The 16,849-nt window shown below is 32.0% G+C and overlaps 1 protein-coding gene across 1 annotated transcript; it reads left to right on the top strand.

Moving 5' to 3' along the window:
* Positions 1-8,228: 8,228 nt before the first annotated feature.
* Positions 8,229-14,328, top strand: LOC137811589 (hydroxyproline O-galactosyltransferase GALT2-like). The gene is made up of 7 exons (XM_068613382.1): positions 8,229-9,718; positions 10,171-10,403; positions 10,768-11,058; positions 12,371-12,499; positions 12,629-12,802; positions 13,338-13,445; positions 13,555-14,328. Exons 1-7 carry the CDS (start codon positions 8,812-8,814, stop codon positions 13,762-13,764), a joined length of 2,052 nt encoding a protein of 683 aa, XP_068469483.1. The 5' UTR covers positions 8,229-8,811; the 3' UTR covers positions 13,765-14,328.
* Positions 14,329-16,849: the final 2,521 nt, after the last annotated feature.

The following is a 16,849-nucleotide window of genomic DNA, read 5'->3' as shown; positions in this document are numbered from 1 at the left end:
ATCATATTTTTATTAAAATAAATAAATCAATCAAGTACCACTACCCATAATTCTAGTTTTTAGTTTTTGTTGTTTTCTAATCCATTCTTGTGTCATTCTTAGGTTTCTTTAGAATCCTTGCTTTTCTTGAATACCTTTACTTTATTGTTTGTCACATTTATTGTTTAATCATTGAGTTTTGTCTAATACAATCTCTCTTGAGTTTTACCTTTTCAAATTGAGTTTTTTTTTATTTTCAGACCTAGCCAAAGGGGCGATTTTGACTATGGTCGACCCCTTGGCCGCCCCTACCTTTAATCCCCTTTTACCCTTGCCCAACTTGTCCACCAAGACACCCATTCCTATAAATAAGGCGCATTGCCTCATGTATTGGGACATTGAAATTTGAAGTAAAGAAAGTCTATTGTTGTGAATTTGTGAGTCTGAGTACTCCTTTTATATGGATCTTATCTTGGGTGGGTAATATCCCAAGTGGCGGCTCTGGGTCTTATCTTGGATGGGTAATATCTCAAGTGGCGGCTCTTGCACCACTCATCTTGGAGTTCATCTACTCCAAGTGGCGTGACATCTTCCATTCCATAAGCTTCCTTTGTCCCTTCATCTTTTTCCTTTTTGCTTCCTCTTTTGTGCCGTCTTACCTCTTATACTCATTCTCTTAACTTCTTTATTTTCGGTCCATATATTTTCATCTTCATCTTTGTTCATGTTAGCTTCCGCACCTTCATCATCATAATCACTATATATCTGTGTTTTTCTCTTTGCCCTTCTGAAGTGAACCTTCACACTTACTTAATTACTTGGTTATGTTCGTGTTCAGTGGAAATATTCTTAAGGTTCTCACCTTAAATTGGTAAATCAAAAATCATAAACAAGAGCAACCAATTAAAAATGTGCAATCCTAAAATCAACTCACATCACATATTTACCACCATAGCGCAAGTAACTCTAGTGATTCTCCAAAAAATTTGAAACATTTATCTCAATAACTCTATATCTTTTCCACTTTTAGGCCACATTTATATGAATGTGGTCAGTTTTAGGCCACTATTTTATTATTTAACCCATATATTCATTATAAAGACAACACTTAAAAAAATGTAGTATAAATAATCAATTGTTGGTCTTTGATAGTCCTTAAACTGAATTTGTAAAGTTGTTGCCTTTTCTATTTAGGAAATGTTATATATGTGTGACCTAGTTCAGCGTTGCCTAAAGTCAAAATAGTGTTGTGATTTTTGCAGTTTTTCATAAGTATCATATGAAGATGTGTAATCGTACGATATGTTTATACTGGTCAGATGAATTAACAAAGTTTTTTACAAATTGAGTTTGAAAATTTCACCTTCTTAAGTTAGTGTAGGCTCAATAATATCACTACAAGAAAATAATTAAATACCAACTAATTTAGAGACAACAAATAATTAGTCATTATATTAATTAAGTTAGACACTATTTTATATACTAAAAAATTGTTAATATCTAAAGTAGTTTATATTATTAATAAAAAATTAAAAATTAGTTTCTAAATCAGTATCTAACATTAACTACCAACTACTTTAGATTATAAATTAGTCACTAATTTAATTAAAGACTAATTTAGAATCTAAAGTAGTTAATAGCTAAAAGTTTGGTAGTTAATGTTAGCTACCAAATTAAAAACTACTATGTAATTTTTTATTAATAAAAGAAACTATTATAGATGTCAATAGTTTTTTAGTTTATAAAATAGTTAGTAAATATAATGACTAATTATTTGTGGTCTCTAAATTAGTTGATATTTAATTATTGTCTTGTAGTGTAAGTAATATAAGCAAGATAGGGAGGGAAAAAATTACTCAAGATATTTTTATATTAGTTTGTCTGGGAGCGTTAACTACATCCAATTCTTAATCAACTGATTGAGTTTCATGAATCAGATTAACGTTGCAAGATACAAACGAGTATTGTTTTGGCTTTTTGCCACTCCTAACTAAGTCATATGAGTATTGTTTCGGAATGTAACCATTCTTGACTAACCCACCAAGTATTCTTTGACACTTTCTTGCTAAAAATGGACTATTGTTTAACACACAGTATCTCCTGGCTAAGACAAAGAAATGTTTAGGGCGTGACCAAAATATCACAAGGTTGCTCACTACAGAGGTTGAGCGCTTTCCAGAGGTGAAGGCTGAAAACTGATATCACCTGGCTCTAATTGGACCATACTCCACCTTTCGTCCAAAATTTAAACTCCCTCTTCTAGTTTGCTAGATGAACATAATAATGTTCTTAGAAAGCTATTAGAGCATAGAAAATATTTTGGTAGCGTTTTAGCACTTGCAAACAATGACTCAAGATTTTTGTTCTTTTTGTCAAAGGATAACTTTATATAGGTGTTGAAAAAAAAAGAGTAATTGCAAATCCTTTTCTGAAAACATTGAGCAACTTCCTTGCGTCTTAGTATCTTGGACAGAGAAGATGCATTAAATGTGTTTCATGCATGCATTAAATGTTCTTCTCTTCTTTAAACAACACAACGATTGTTGGATTTACTTATTTCTCCTTAGACAATGTTCCTTTACTTGAATTTATGTAAAAGACAGTTGTATGAAGCAAATAAAGTTTTCTAGAGTTGACAAAACAAGCACTTTGGAGTTGTAAAAGTAAAGCAACTTTAAGAAATAAACAATCCCGATAACATAGAATAAACATAAATCTATTTGTGAAGTATTGTGTTAACTTAAGACTATGCGCACTCGTCTGAGAAAACACATTGCTTATGAGTCGTAAAATAATATTGTACAATGTTGTATCATCTGACAAATAAAACACTTGCATCTTACATGATTTATTGTTTGAACATACAATTTTGTCCTATAAACGACGCATGACCATGTTGTATTTTTTGTTGTGATCAACACAATCAAAATTATGTGTGTTGGAATTTTCCCCAATAGATTCCTTACCTGATGAAGACTTGGTGCTAATAGTTGTCTCAAGGTAATAACCATCTACCCGGTGGGTGCTAAATTTTGGTTTCTCCTTTCATATGAGTCTTTAAAGGGACTAGTTAACCTTGTTTGAAGAATTTGAAGGTCGTAATATGTAAGGACAACTGGTTGTAGAGGGGGAGGGGGGGGGGGGTGTTGAATGGAGTCTCAACCCAAATCACGTATAAGAAAAATAAAGTAAACATAACGTCTTTAAAGTAAAAGGAGAGACAGAAGTAGGTACAAACTTATATTGGTTCACTCAACTTGGGTTACCTCTAGTCCCCTTGAGCAAACTGCTTAAGAGCTTTCACTAACATGAGTATTCAACACCTCTTCAATCACACAAGTATTCAACACCTCAATAAGTAATATGCTCTTGGAATCCTTTTTCTCTTTGTATATCTTTATACACAACAACTTCATATTGCCTTAATCTTCATTTGCGCAAATCTCGCACAATAACATCATTTTTCTGTTATCAGACGCCTGATAGCGAAACTTCAAATTTGATCTTCATTCACATCTTTAAGTTCCTTCAACATCTTATAGAAACATTATGAGTATCAAAGATAATAATAATCATCACCATAATGCATGAGTATCACTGAAACATTATCTTCGATACTTCTAAATTATCTAAACTTTCCGTTCCATAAATTCTACTATAAATGCATTTGCAAATACTTTCCAAGTTTGTTCAAGATTTAAATTTTGAAAAACAATCAGACTTAGCCTAAGTATATTTCAAATATATTTTTCGAAAAAAGTTTTAATAAAGTGAACAAATGTGTCTCTGTTTTTTGAAAAGTTTCCAGTTAAGCATTGTAAATACAAAAACTTTCTAATATTGTCTTAATTTTAATCTTTAAAGAATAACAATATCGAAAAACTTTATAATCATTATATAAATGTATTTCATTCATAAAACATTTAGAGACTCAATATTTGGAGTTTTTGGTATGCTCTATTTTATGTTCACAACTACGAAAACTTTCCAAACTTAGTCAATTATCCTTTTTGAAAACTATGACTTCTATGAATTAAGATCATCAAATAAGGTTCAAAAAAATTAATGCAATGTCAAAAAACATTCTAAGAATGTAAAAGTCAAGTATAGACAGTCTCTGATACATTAGATTGTCCAATGTGTAGAAAACGAGTTGATTGTATGTTATGTACAAGCTTAATTAATTATATAGCGTGTCCATGAGCACAGTCTTATTTAGCTTTCCTTGAGCTTTGGAAATGTCTGACTTGATATGTCTTTAGGGATCGTTTGACAAGACTGTTTGGCTAGATCTTCTAGTGTTACCTTCTATTGTTGGATTGTTTGGTATGTTTACTCCAGTGAAACCTTATATCACGTTAACATTGTAAACTATCTAACAAGTTGATTCTCTAGTGATGTCTTACGAGATCGTCTGATTAGTCTATGCATAGAGTAAGATAATCTAATGCATGATCGTTTAATAGGTTTAATCAACCTAGAATGTCTAATAAGTCTTTATCTAAATTTTCACATGAGAGAACTTTGTTGGAATTCTTAACACATCTTATAATGTTTGTTATCGTCAAAACTCATAGATTCTCTTATCTCGAGATTGTCTATTGGGTGATATATTGATGAAACCCTGACTGATAGAGCACCCACTAAGCTAGCCCAACCTTCTAGAAGGATGACCAGGAGCATGACACAGGACCCAGGGCTAGGTCAGACTTAGTCCTTAGTCAGTGACTTAGAGCCTCTTATACATTAGAGGATTACCAGGAGCAAAGCTTACATAATTGGACCTGAGCACCAACTATTTTCCTTTTTTTGAATTTCAGTAGATTAGGATTTAATTAGTATAAATTAGGCTTGTGTCAAAAGCCCACCTTTTGACCTAGCTTCTAGAATAGGTCCCCATGTGTCGTCCTCCTATTGCCTCACAAATTTAACATGGTTTCTAAAAGCCTTGTGTGGGACACCTTTACCCTAGATTCTAGAATGCTCTGGTCATGTGTCGCCCCTTCCCTAACTCTCTTGCTCACCAAGGCACTTGTATCTATAAATAGGGCGCCTCACCTATTGTAAAAGACATTGAATGAATAGTAAAGAAACTCTGCTTGAGTGATTCCGGAGTGTCTAAATTTTCCTTTGAGTCTTATCTTGGCAGAGATGGCTGCAAGTGGCAACTCCCTTCCTCACTCATCTTGGAGCTCCCTCCCCCATGTGGCGTAAATCACCTATGTTTCTCCATCTTCATAAGTTTCTTCATCTCTTTACTTTTTTCCTTTGTTTGCCATTCTTTTTCGTAAATGTTCTTCATTCCTTTGTTCAATTTTCTTCCATTTTATTCAGTCAATTCCTTTTATTATGTCTTGTTTTAATTCCGTTTTCATCATTCATCATAAAGTGTGGGTTTTCTTTTTTCTCTTTTGAAGAGAACCTTCACACTTACTTAACCACTTAGTTAAATTCGTGTCCAGTGACAATCTTCATTGAGTTATCACCATAACTTGTCAATAAAAAATCATAATCCATAAGAGCCTTAAATATGAAGGGTCGGGATACTATGTTGAGGGTCAAGTGATGCAAATCAAATGAGGGAGTTGTGTTTTGTGATGTAGCAAACTAGGGAATGGAATTTGTATTCCCTTTAAGTATTATTTGTAGTCGAATCTAGTTTTGCAACCATCTCATCATCTAACACCTTGTCAATACTTTGTAGCATATGCTTATAGGCCATATGAGTGTTCACAATTTGGATATTTTATTCAAATAGAGGTTACTACGTAAGTAGAAGGGGGAAGCTTTTTTTTGTTTTTGAGTATTGCATGTTTAGGAATCAAAATAAGCAAATATTTGAAATAGGATTGCACAAGATGAAGGCTACATTGAACTGCGTCCATGCTAATTGTTGGAGGCCATTAAAAGTTCCATTATCAAGGAAGCCATGTATTTTTTTTTTCCCAATCATTGATGATTATTCAAGATTTTTCTTAGGTGTTCATGATGCAACAAAAATTAAAAGCCTTCAGGAAGGTTCAGTATTACGGAGGCACTAACAAAGCATTTGGTGAGTTGAAGGGAGTCTAGGAACAAATGGAGTTCTCTTTCAAGGAATCACTTGATAGACCTGTGACATCCATGAATTATGCACAATCATATAATAGAGCAACAACAATTGTCTGACTCTAAAACCTTTGTTCAAAGGTCTCAAAGGCAACAATGACAACCTTAGAGATAGGAGTTTGATGGTATATTGACCTATGTGTTGGTCGTAGCAAAGGATGTGGAATCATTTGAGCCAACTATGTTTCAAGAGATAATTGCTTATTCTGAGGGTGACAAAAGGATTATGGTAATGCATATTGTGAAATGCTTACATTAGAAGTTGTGAAGTTCAACGAACGACTAATAGCCTAACACACATCCATTAGGGTCTTTCTTACTTTATTAGAAACTTGAAATATGGAGTTTGAATAAATCAATGTGAAGATGCCCATCCTCCATTGCCAATTGGAGGAAGGCATTTAGATGTGTTAACAAGAAGGTTTCAATGTGGTTGGTAAGGAAGAGTATGTGTGTAATTGAAGAGGTCGTTGTACAAACTGAAACAACTTCCCAAACAATAGTATATGAGGTTTAATCAGTGTATCATCTCTTAAGAGTCAAATAAAAGTCTTTAAGATCCATGTGTCTTTCATAAGGTGAAAAATGGTGAGTTTGTGTACCTGTTGTTATATGTAAACAAGATTATGATAACATCTCATGACAAGACTAAAATAAAAATGTTGAAGTCATCACTTGATTATGAAATTGAGAAGAAGGATATGAATATAACAAGGATTATTTTAGGATGAAAATCATGAGGATCAAGTCTAGGAGAGACTTTTCCAGTTTAAAAAGTAACACATATTGAGACATTTTAGGAAGAAATATTCTAAAGTCGTGAAAATGCTTTACCATAGGTGCTCTACATCAAACTAATAATAAATGTACAACAAAATCATAACATTTAAAAATAAGTAAAAAATATTATATATGTCTATAAAGCAAAGGAAAATGAAATAAATATAATTTGAAAAACATTATTCTAAATCTTTTACAAATATCAGATAATACTATTTATCCTTTTCTATTTATTTAAATATTGCTTAAAAGTAATTAAGCAGTGGAAGGATGAAAATATGGTGAATTACTTAGTGAGAGTGGATTGCCTAACTTGTTAAACATAAATTCTTTTTTGTTTAGAAAACTCTTTCTAATGACACCAGTTAGGCCATTATAGTCACCAATAAATATCAGTATTGTTGGGGGAAAAGTGATTTAAGCTTTTAAAAAAGCATTTCAACTAATAGACTAGCTTATTTATTTATCATGCGATATAAACTTTTAAACAAGTTTTTTTTTAACAAAATGATATTTCCAATTGATAAAAAAAAACCCTATAATAGATGAAAGATAAGGTTAAGTTAGCATGTAACTTTAATCTTATATAGGTAAAGAATAATCTTGTCAATTTGCTAACTATAGATGTTTGAAGAAAATGCAACAAACCGATATTTTAAGTTATTTCCTTTATTTGATGCAAACTTCTTAGATACCAAGAAACTTAGGACGGCAAATAATGAGAACGTGGTTCCTCAAATAATAAAGAAACTTGCACAAGCTACCAACACACGACAAAAGCTAATTAGTGATGAAGCAAGGCACATATGCCCAAAACGATCAAACCAAAAATGCTTTTACCAAAATGTTAATGTTATTATCAAGTGAAAAAAAAAACTATATATTATAAATTTTAAAAGTACAATTTGAATTACCTATGTTACAAATTATATTACATGAAAAATAAATTATAAGCAAATTAAAAATGCAACGTTATGAAAAAAGAAAATAATTACAAATGCGGTGACTTTAGTTTTTTTAATTATTAAAAAATAAATTTTAAATTTAATTTAATCTAATAAAATTGATTTATAAAATAATATTTATCCTCACTTATATATTATCAAATGTTTTTATCCATACTCAACAAATATATTAATATAAATTTATTTTGTGAAAAGTACAAAATTATAAATAAGGTGATTAGTTTTTAACGAAACTGCAGTAAAAATAAAATAATTTATTTGAGATTATTACCTAACGTGAAAGTAATCACTTCTAGAAATTTAAACTATAAAATATCCTATCATAGGATTATTTATGTGAGTATTAATATTTGTTGTCCATGGTATTAACTAACTGCAGTAGACAAAATTCGAAATGCTCCTTACCAATGAAATCTGGACATTAAAAAGGTATCACATTTAGTATCGGGAATTTGGCTATAAGAAATAAGAAAATAATAAAATAAAGTGACTTCTGTTTTTTCAGTGATTTATTCTTCTTTTATTTTATTTATTGTTATTATTATTATTGTTATTGTTACTATTATTTTAAATTCTGGGTCCCCTCCCCTTCGTTTTCAAATGTCATCATTACAGCGTTCATTTCCAGGCTCATAGCCATTCACGTTACAGGGTAGTGCATTAGGGTTCAGGGTGGAGATCGAGTTTTTCACGGAGTTCTGTCTAAAGCTTGAAGCTTTAATGGTTCTCCGGGTCCAATTGAAACGGGTTTCTTCCCAATTCGTTGATTCCTTGTTACATTGGTTGATTTCCGAAGCTCGATCTCTCCCGCATCGCTGAGGTTTGATTCTTCTGATTCCGGTGAAAATGTCTAGCTCCGTTGCCTGATGTAGGACCTTTACATTTTTGTTGAGAATTTGAATGTGGGTTTGCCTTCCAAATTTGGTCTTGTGGGGAGAGGAGATTGTTGTTGTGTTTGTAGAGAGTGTGGTTGTTGGAGATGAAGAAATCGAAAAGTGATCCTCCTAACCCGCGGAGGTTTAGACTGTCTCACTTTTTGTTTGGCATTGGGGTGTTGTACTTGTTGTTTGTGTCGTGTAAATTTCCACAGTTTTTAAGAATCGTGTCAACGTTAAGTGGGGATGAGAGTTATAATAGGTTGGAGGGGGCAGCTGTTTGGGACTCTGAAGATTCAGATTTGAGCAAGTCTATTGTGAGTTCTGTTTATAGAGATGCATTTCACAGGAGATTGGAAGATAATGGGGACCAGGATGCTCCCTTGAGGCCAAACACGGAGCCAAAAAAGGAGGAAGAGCGTCTTCCGGAGTCTCCGATGCAGATTCCCTCTCGGTATGGTAGGATAACTGGGAAGATAATGCGGGAATTTAAGAGGACCAACGATTTGTCTGTGCTTGAGAAGATGGAGGAGGAGGCATGGATATTGGGGTTGAAGGCTTGGAAGGAAGTAGATAAGGTTGATGAGAAGGAGCCGGTAAAGAGCTCTATCCTTGATGGAAAGCCTGAGTCATGCCCTTCTTGGGTGTCCATGAGTGGGGATGAGTTGATGAAAGGAGATAATTTAATGTTTCTTCCCTGTGGGCTTGCAGCTGGTTCTTCAATCACTGTGGTTGGGACACCTCATTATGCTCACAAGGAGTATGTTCCCCAGCTTTCCAAGAAAAATAAAGGTGGAGGGCTGGTTTCAGTTTCACAATTCATGGTTGAATTGCAGGGGCTTAAGTCAGTGGATGGGGAGGATCCTCCAAAGATCCTCCACTTGAATCCTCGAATAAGGGGAGATTGGAGCAAACGACCGGTAATTGAGCATAATACCTGTTACAGAATGCACTGGGGAGCCTCTCAAAGATGTGACGGTCTGCCATCTGGGGATGAAGAAGAAATGCTTGGTATGATATATCATATTTCATATTGAAGCATGTTATTTAGAGAACAAAAAAGTATTGCAGAATTGAGTACCCCCACTGTCATTATTTAAAATAAAAAGCATTTGATATGATTGTAAATGTGGAATAAGAAAAACCGAACAAATAATGAAAATAGGCGCACCTTACTACTTGGTTATTACGTGTTTAACAGAGCAATAATTTTTACCTTCCCGATTGGTGTATTTTAATAAAGCTGTAAAACTTAAAACATGTAATGGTTATTGCAGTTATATGTTATACTGCTCATATGCATGAACATAGAAATAGCGTCTTATATCTTTCAATTTTTAGTAGTCTTATGAATATTTTTGTTTCACATTTAATGATATTCCAGTTGTTTATTGTGTGAGTCTGGTGATGTATAAATTATATCTGTTTGTATTCTTGTAATTTTTTATTATTTTATTTGGCAGTTGATGGATACAGACGGTGTGAGAAATGGATGCGGAATGACATTATAGACTCTAAAGAGTCCAAGACAACATCATGGTTTAAGCGGTTTATTGGGCGTGAGCAAAAACCAGAAATGACCTGGCCATTCCCTTTAATAGAGGGCAGAATGTTTGTCCTTACACTGCGTGCCGGTGTTGATGGATACCATATTAATATTGGGGGTCGCCATGTAACTTCATTTCCATATCGGACTGTAAGTTTCTTGAGATAATATTAGGTGTTTTCATTTAATGAATGTGCTAAACATCTAGATGGTGTGTAATTGCATATCTAACTTCTTAATGACCGTAATCTGGTGAGATATGTGTTTTTAATTTGTTTTAGTGAGTTCAAAAAGTTTTGGTTAATTTGTTTTGCATATATGATGGTAGATTTAGAATTTTGGTTTACCCTCAACAATTTGTGTTAATGGTAATAGCTCCTGTTATACATCGTGAAGGGTGACTCCCATAGCTTAAACTTTGAGAATACTTGGAATTTATTTCCATTTTTCTATAATCTGCTGCTGTGGTCAGCAGTTTTTCCTGTCTCATGTTTTCTTTCTATTTTATCTCCAGGGATTTACACTTGAGGATGCTACAGGATTGGCAGTTAAAGGGGATCTGGATGTTCATTCAATTTATGCTACTTCTCTTCCAACTTCCCATCCTAGTTTCTCACCTCAAAGGGTACTGGAAATGTCACAGACCTGGAAAGCCAGACCTTTACCAAAACATCCTATTATGCTTTTCATTGGTGTTCTTTCAGCTTCAAATCACTTTGCAGAACGCATGGCAGTTAGAAAGACATGGATGCAATCTGCTGCAATCCAGTCTTCTGATGTAGTAGCACGATTCTTTGTGGCACTGGTAAGGTTTTTATCTTTATTTTTATCTGGCATAGAAGCATATAGTGATTCACTAACGACTTGAGCACAATAGACACCTGATACCAAGAATGTCATAGGGTACAGTAAAAGTTTCATGTACAAAGGAAAAACAACTTTCCTAGGATTATTTCTTGGAAGTTCTAAGGAAAATTGTGTTTAAATCGTGATGGGAAATGATAGAATATCTGGTTTGAGATTCAAGCATTTATTGGTTATCTATTGCAAATAGAATTTGGAGTTACCACATCAGGATTGGTGTTTCAGATATCTGGTATCAAATTCATTCCTTGGGTAAGTGTGTGATCTTTCAAATATATTAAACAAATCAGAAGAAAGCTTGAGCTCTACTATGGGTTTTTTCACTTAACCAACCTACCAAGCATATTAATTATACATATGTTTGGAGTTTAGTGCTATTATTGACATTTGGGTAGTGGAAGGTATGACTTATGTTTACAGTAATCAATGAAATGTGTTTTGGTCTATTAAAGCCTGACTTGGTATGTAGTACTGAATTTAGCTTAGAAAGCAAAAAGAAAAAAACTTAGGACCAAAGTTCCTTACCTATATGCATTGGTCTTGCAAAATCCATTGGCAATGGAACCCATTGACTTTGGTGTGTGACTTAAGCATGCTATGTGAATGGTGTAAGAGACTTTTAGGAGTTAAGATAGCCATCACATTGACTAAGCTAATTTTGGTTGAGTTCCGTGAGGCTATCCTTTTTGAATATGTCTGCAAATACAACTTTTACTCTTCCAATCTTCAGCGCATAGTGTTGCTATAATTCACTTGCAAATGCATTAGACAAGATTGACGTATTAGGTTAATTCATAAATCTTACGTAGTAGCGTTTGATATACTAATCATTCATTTGCCTTTCCACACTCCTAACAACCTAACCTTTTTTGATAATTGGTTCATGGTGTGGTAATAGAGCCTTTACGATCATGTGGTCTACACTGATTTTCTACATTAGGCATAGTGATAGAATCACAAATACACACCAAGATCTTGGATTTTCATAAGATATTTTCTATCCTGAAATGCCTGTTTGAAATATAATGCAATTACTGCAAAGAACATCATTAGTTAAAATTTGTACACGATTAGTTATTGTTATATACTTGAAAGGTGCAATCAATGTGTACATATGAAAATCTGAGTTTTGGGTTTGTTTGGAATTCTTAGATGGTATTGTGTATTTTTGTTTCATGTCTCTCTCCTTTTTAGTAGTGATATTCTGTGGCTAAATTTTCTGTTTTTGTTCCTGTTGTAAACAACAATTATAGAATACAAGGACGGAAGTGAATGCAGTGCTAAAGAAGGAGGCTGCTTACTTTGGTGATATTGTCATTTTGCCCTTTATGGATCGCTATGAGCTTGTTGTGCTTAAAACTGTAGCCATTTGCGAGTATGGGGTGAGTTCAATTCTTTCAGCTACTGAAAACTGCCTCCCCTTCAATTCCTTTAATTCTTTCCTTCAATTGCTTTAACCTGCTTCAACTCTTCAATCTCTTGAGGATATAAGTTAATTTTCATTTATGCAGATTCAGAATGTGACAGCTGCATATGTTATGAAATGTGACGATGATACATTTATTAGGGTGGATACTGTCTTGAAGGAAATTGAGAAGGTGGCCCCAGAAAAGTCCCTTTATATGGGCAATCTCAATCTCTTACATCGGCCTCTAAGAAATGGCAAATGGGCAGTCACTTATGAGGTATTATGATAGTGACAACATACATGCGCTCTGTATGCTTTATTTCTTTTGTTTGTTAATTTTAACAATCAATTTCCAGCTCTCCTCGGAGGTTAAATAGTATATACAGGTATTAGTGTTTTAGTTTCCCGTGCATCCTATTACACCCTCTAATATGTGAGAGTGAGGCTTGTTCATGACACTTGTGTGGGTGATGTTTTTCTTTTTTAACCCAAATAGGGGTCCCTAAAAGGCAGGCTAATACGATTACTACTAGTTACGAGTTATATGCATAGGAGTATAAATATGATTTTGCTATTTCTATTCTTTGATTGGAACCTGTTGGCAGTGTTACTCTACTACACTCTTCTACTTTTCACTGGAACTTTTGCAGTAGCGTTTCATAATTTTATTTACATTTTTTTTATATTGAATTCTCTTTTGCTTAGTTGTTGTGCTTCTCTAAAATATTTGGGACAAGTACAGATAATGCAAGAAATGCTATAAAATGTTCTTTCTTGTTCTGTTATCTGAGGTTTGTGTTTTGTTGTTCCAGGAGTGGCCAGAAGAAGTTTATCCTCCTTATGCTAATGGGCCAGCATATGTAATTTCCAGTGATGTTGTTGCCTTCATCCTATCTCAACACAAGGATAGGAGCCTAAGGGTTAGTCAACCTTCTATTTTCATTTACCTTTGCAGTCTCCCCTCCCCCCTCACTTTCAAGTGCCACATCAATAAATATCATTGATGACTGAAATATATTCTGATGGCAGCTGTTTAAAATGGAGGATGTAAGCATGGGAATGTGGGTTGAGAAATATAACAATACTGTTGCACCTGTCCAGTACTCTCACAACTGGAAGTTTTGTCAGTATGGATGCATGGATGGCTACTTCACTGCACATTACCAATCACCAAGACAGATGATCTGTCTGTGGGACAAATTGTCAAGAGGTCGAGCTCGTTGCTGCAACTTCAGATGACCACAAGTACAACTTTACCTCTTTGACTTGTCACTGTATCTTTGTATTCTTTATACCCTTGAACCCATCTTACTCCACCTAGGTTAATATTTGAAGAAACTACGATGGCCACAAAAGTTATAACAAATTCAATTTGCAAGAAATAGAATTTTGCACAAATGTTTCCCATAGAGAAGAATAAAAGGAACTGAGAGGCATCATACACTACTATGGGGTTGGTCTGGGAGAGGAGTGAAGGGTGAATCACTGTAGTCTTAGAAATTTCCATTCGGTACTTGTGCATACTTCTGGATGAGGGTTAAATTTTGTGGGTATTTTATGCTTCATACCTACCATCCATCGCAGGATCTCTGATGTCATTCACTTATGTGATAGTACAATTCAACAGTTTAATTGCTTATTGCTATTCCAAACAAACTGTTTGGGGAGGGGAGAGTACCTTATTTCATGGCTAAGTTATGTTTACTGAGGGCTTTTAGCAATGAATGAAAGTGTAGTGGTAGAAGTTGTACCTAATACCATGTAGGATTTATTTTTAAATAAATATTTATTTTTTAAATTAAATTTGATTCTTAGTTTTTTTTAGCATCAAGTCCTTTTGTTTTTAAAATTAAACTAATTTCGTCCTTCTCTATGTCTACTTTTATCTTAAATTCTTATTTCCAATTCAAATATTTGGGAATGAATTAGGGAAATAAAATAGTTTTAAAAGTTCAGGTTAGAAATTTAGTAGAAATTTGATAAAAGTTGAGGAATTTTATAAGATGTGGCATTAGGATTTGAAAGAAGAAAATTTGGTTTATCTTTAGGTGAAATCAAGTTTTAGTTAACGAGTCTTGAATAGAAGGTTTAGAATAATTTAATTAATTCAATTTTTAGATTTTCAGAATTTGAAAATTTTTAAGTAGAAGAAACTTGAATATGTGTGTCAACAAATAAGTGAATAACACTAAAAAAATTAAATTGATGTAATACTACTTTAAACAATGAGTTTCTCCACTTAATAAGAAGTAATAGAAATTATTACGGTTAATGATGTGTCTGAAAAATGTACATGTTGTAATTTACTCTTAAATTTATCAAAATTTTATTTGATCTTATAATGAATCGATTCTTCTTCCTTCATACTAGCTCCATACTAAATTATAAACAAAATTAGTTATTTTCATATGGATTAGAAACAGTAGTTAAGTTCATTTAATATTTTTATTTTCGTATATGGAATAAAGTTTTTTCCAAATTCGGCCAATATGCTATTTTTTGTTTAAATTTAGTCAAAGTTTGAGGTTTCTGCATAGGAGAAAGAAGAGAAGTTAGGCTGAGACATTATTTACCTTTTTTTAAATACTGCATCTGATTATTTCATTTAATGATGGGAATGTGGTTATTATGTTATTAATTAATTTTGTTATTTGATACCAGAAATTAAAATTATTAATAAAATAAAAATATAGAAAGTAGAAAACTAAAAAAGTATTTAGAGATTATTCAAAAGAATTTAGGGGTAAAAATGTAAAACCCTTCCATAAATATAATACATATACATCATATACATACTCTATGCTTGCGTATTTGTGATCAAAATTGATTTTGTTTTGATTTGGATTTGTTCACTTATGTAACGCAGTTTAATTTAATTTACCTTAATTATACCTTTCAGTTTAGTTTAAAAATATTATTAAAATTTAATTCAATTCTACAAATGCATTCTGTTCCTCATCAATAAAATAGACAATTTCCTAATGAAGTTTTCTCCTTGAATTTCATATTTGTTTTTTACAATTAGCAAAATTTGTGTTTCACCCACTAGAAAGAATGTTTATGATATACAAAAATTGGATTGACTCTATTTTTATATTTATTTTCTTAGTTTAAGTTCATTAAATTAACTTTATTAAATTTTTGAATTAAGTAGGTATACTAACAAATATATCCCAACTCGGTCTATAAACATTAATATATATTATAATAATAAACTTAATATTAAGAATTTAAATATATAAATTTAGAAACTAATTTATAAGTTTTATTAATAATAACAACTGTTTTAGATATATTTATAGTGTGAAATAAATATAGTAACTAATTATATTTTATCTTTAAAATTAATTTTTATTTAATAATTTTCTTGTAGTAATAATATATTATATTTTGGATTCTAATTTTAATTTTATTGTATATATATATATAAAAAACTATTAAGTTTGCAATTGTCACTATAATTATGAAGACTTATATTAAAAGTTGTGAATCAAGCTATGATTTATTTAAAAGTAATGGCCTGAATAACGAGAGGTAAATTTAACAAGATTTTAATTTCTTAAAATTACTAAATTCTAAACTCTAAGTTATTTGAATTGATTAATTTTTTATATCTATTAAAACAAAGTTAGAAGAAAGGACTTAAGAATTAAGTAATTTTAATCAATTAAAAGTCATTTTAATCTATTAAAACGGAGACAAATTTATAATTTTGAATTTTAAGTAATTTTAATCAATGAATTCATTATTTTAAATGATTAAAATATTCTTCATGGCAAGTCTAACAAATCTAAAAACATTTTAATATATGAAAACACATTTTAACTGAAATATAACTCAACCAAAAATGACTCCAAAACAAATTCAAACGCTCTTTAACATAGTTAATGTTCAAATAAAAATAAAAGAAATACTTCCAACAAGATGACCAAAACCCATTACAAAGACAATATCAAAATACCCTACTTGGGTATATAATCAAATAAGAAGGTTGGAATCAACAAAATCTTCCTTCATTGAGGAGCTTGGAACAAAATACAAATATTTCCCTGTCATCCTTTTCGTATATTATATTCACAAAAAAATTATATTATATTTAATAAAAAATAAATTAGAAGTCTTACCTAATTTTACAAGTTTGGTAAAATTAATTATAATTCGTACATGGCATAAAATACTCAATTAAAAAAGATTAAAATGGTTTATGATAATTATAATTTATTTTTTATTATTAACAATTGTAAAATGTTCTTATTGAAAGAAGAAATAAGTCTTCTTTATGAACTTTATGGACTCTTCGTGCTCTAATTAGTTGTTAAAGACT

This window comes from Phaseolus vulgaris, chromosome 2, assembly GCF_000499845.2.
Source record: "Phaseolus vulgaris cultivar G19833 chromosome 2, P. vulgaris v2.0, whole genome shotgun sequence".
NCBI classification, from domain to species: Eukaryota; Viridiplantae; Streptophyta; class Magnoliopsida; order Fabales; family Fabaceae; genus Phaseolus; species Phaseolus vulgaris.
Note: the sequence above shows the minus strand (reverse complement) of the source record. Positions and strands in the feature narration are given on the sequence as shown.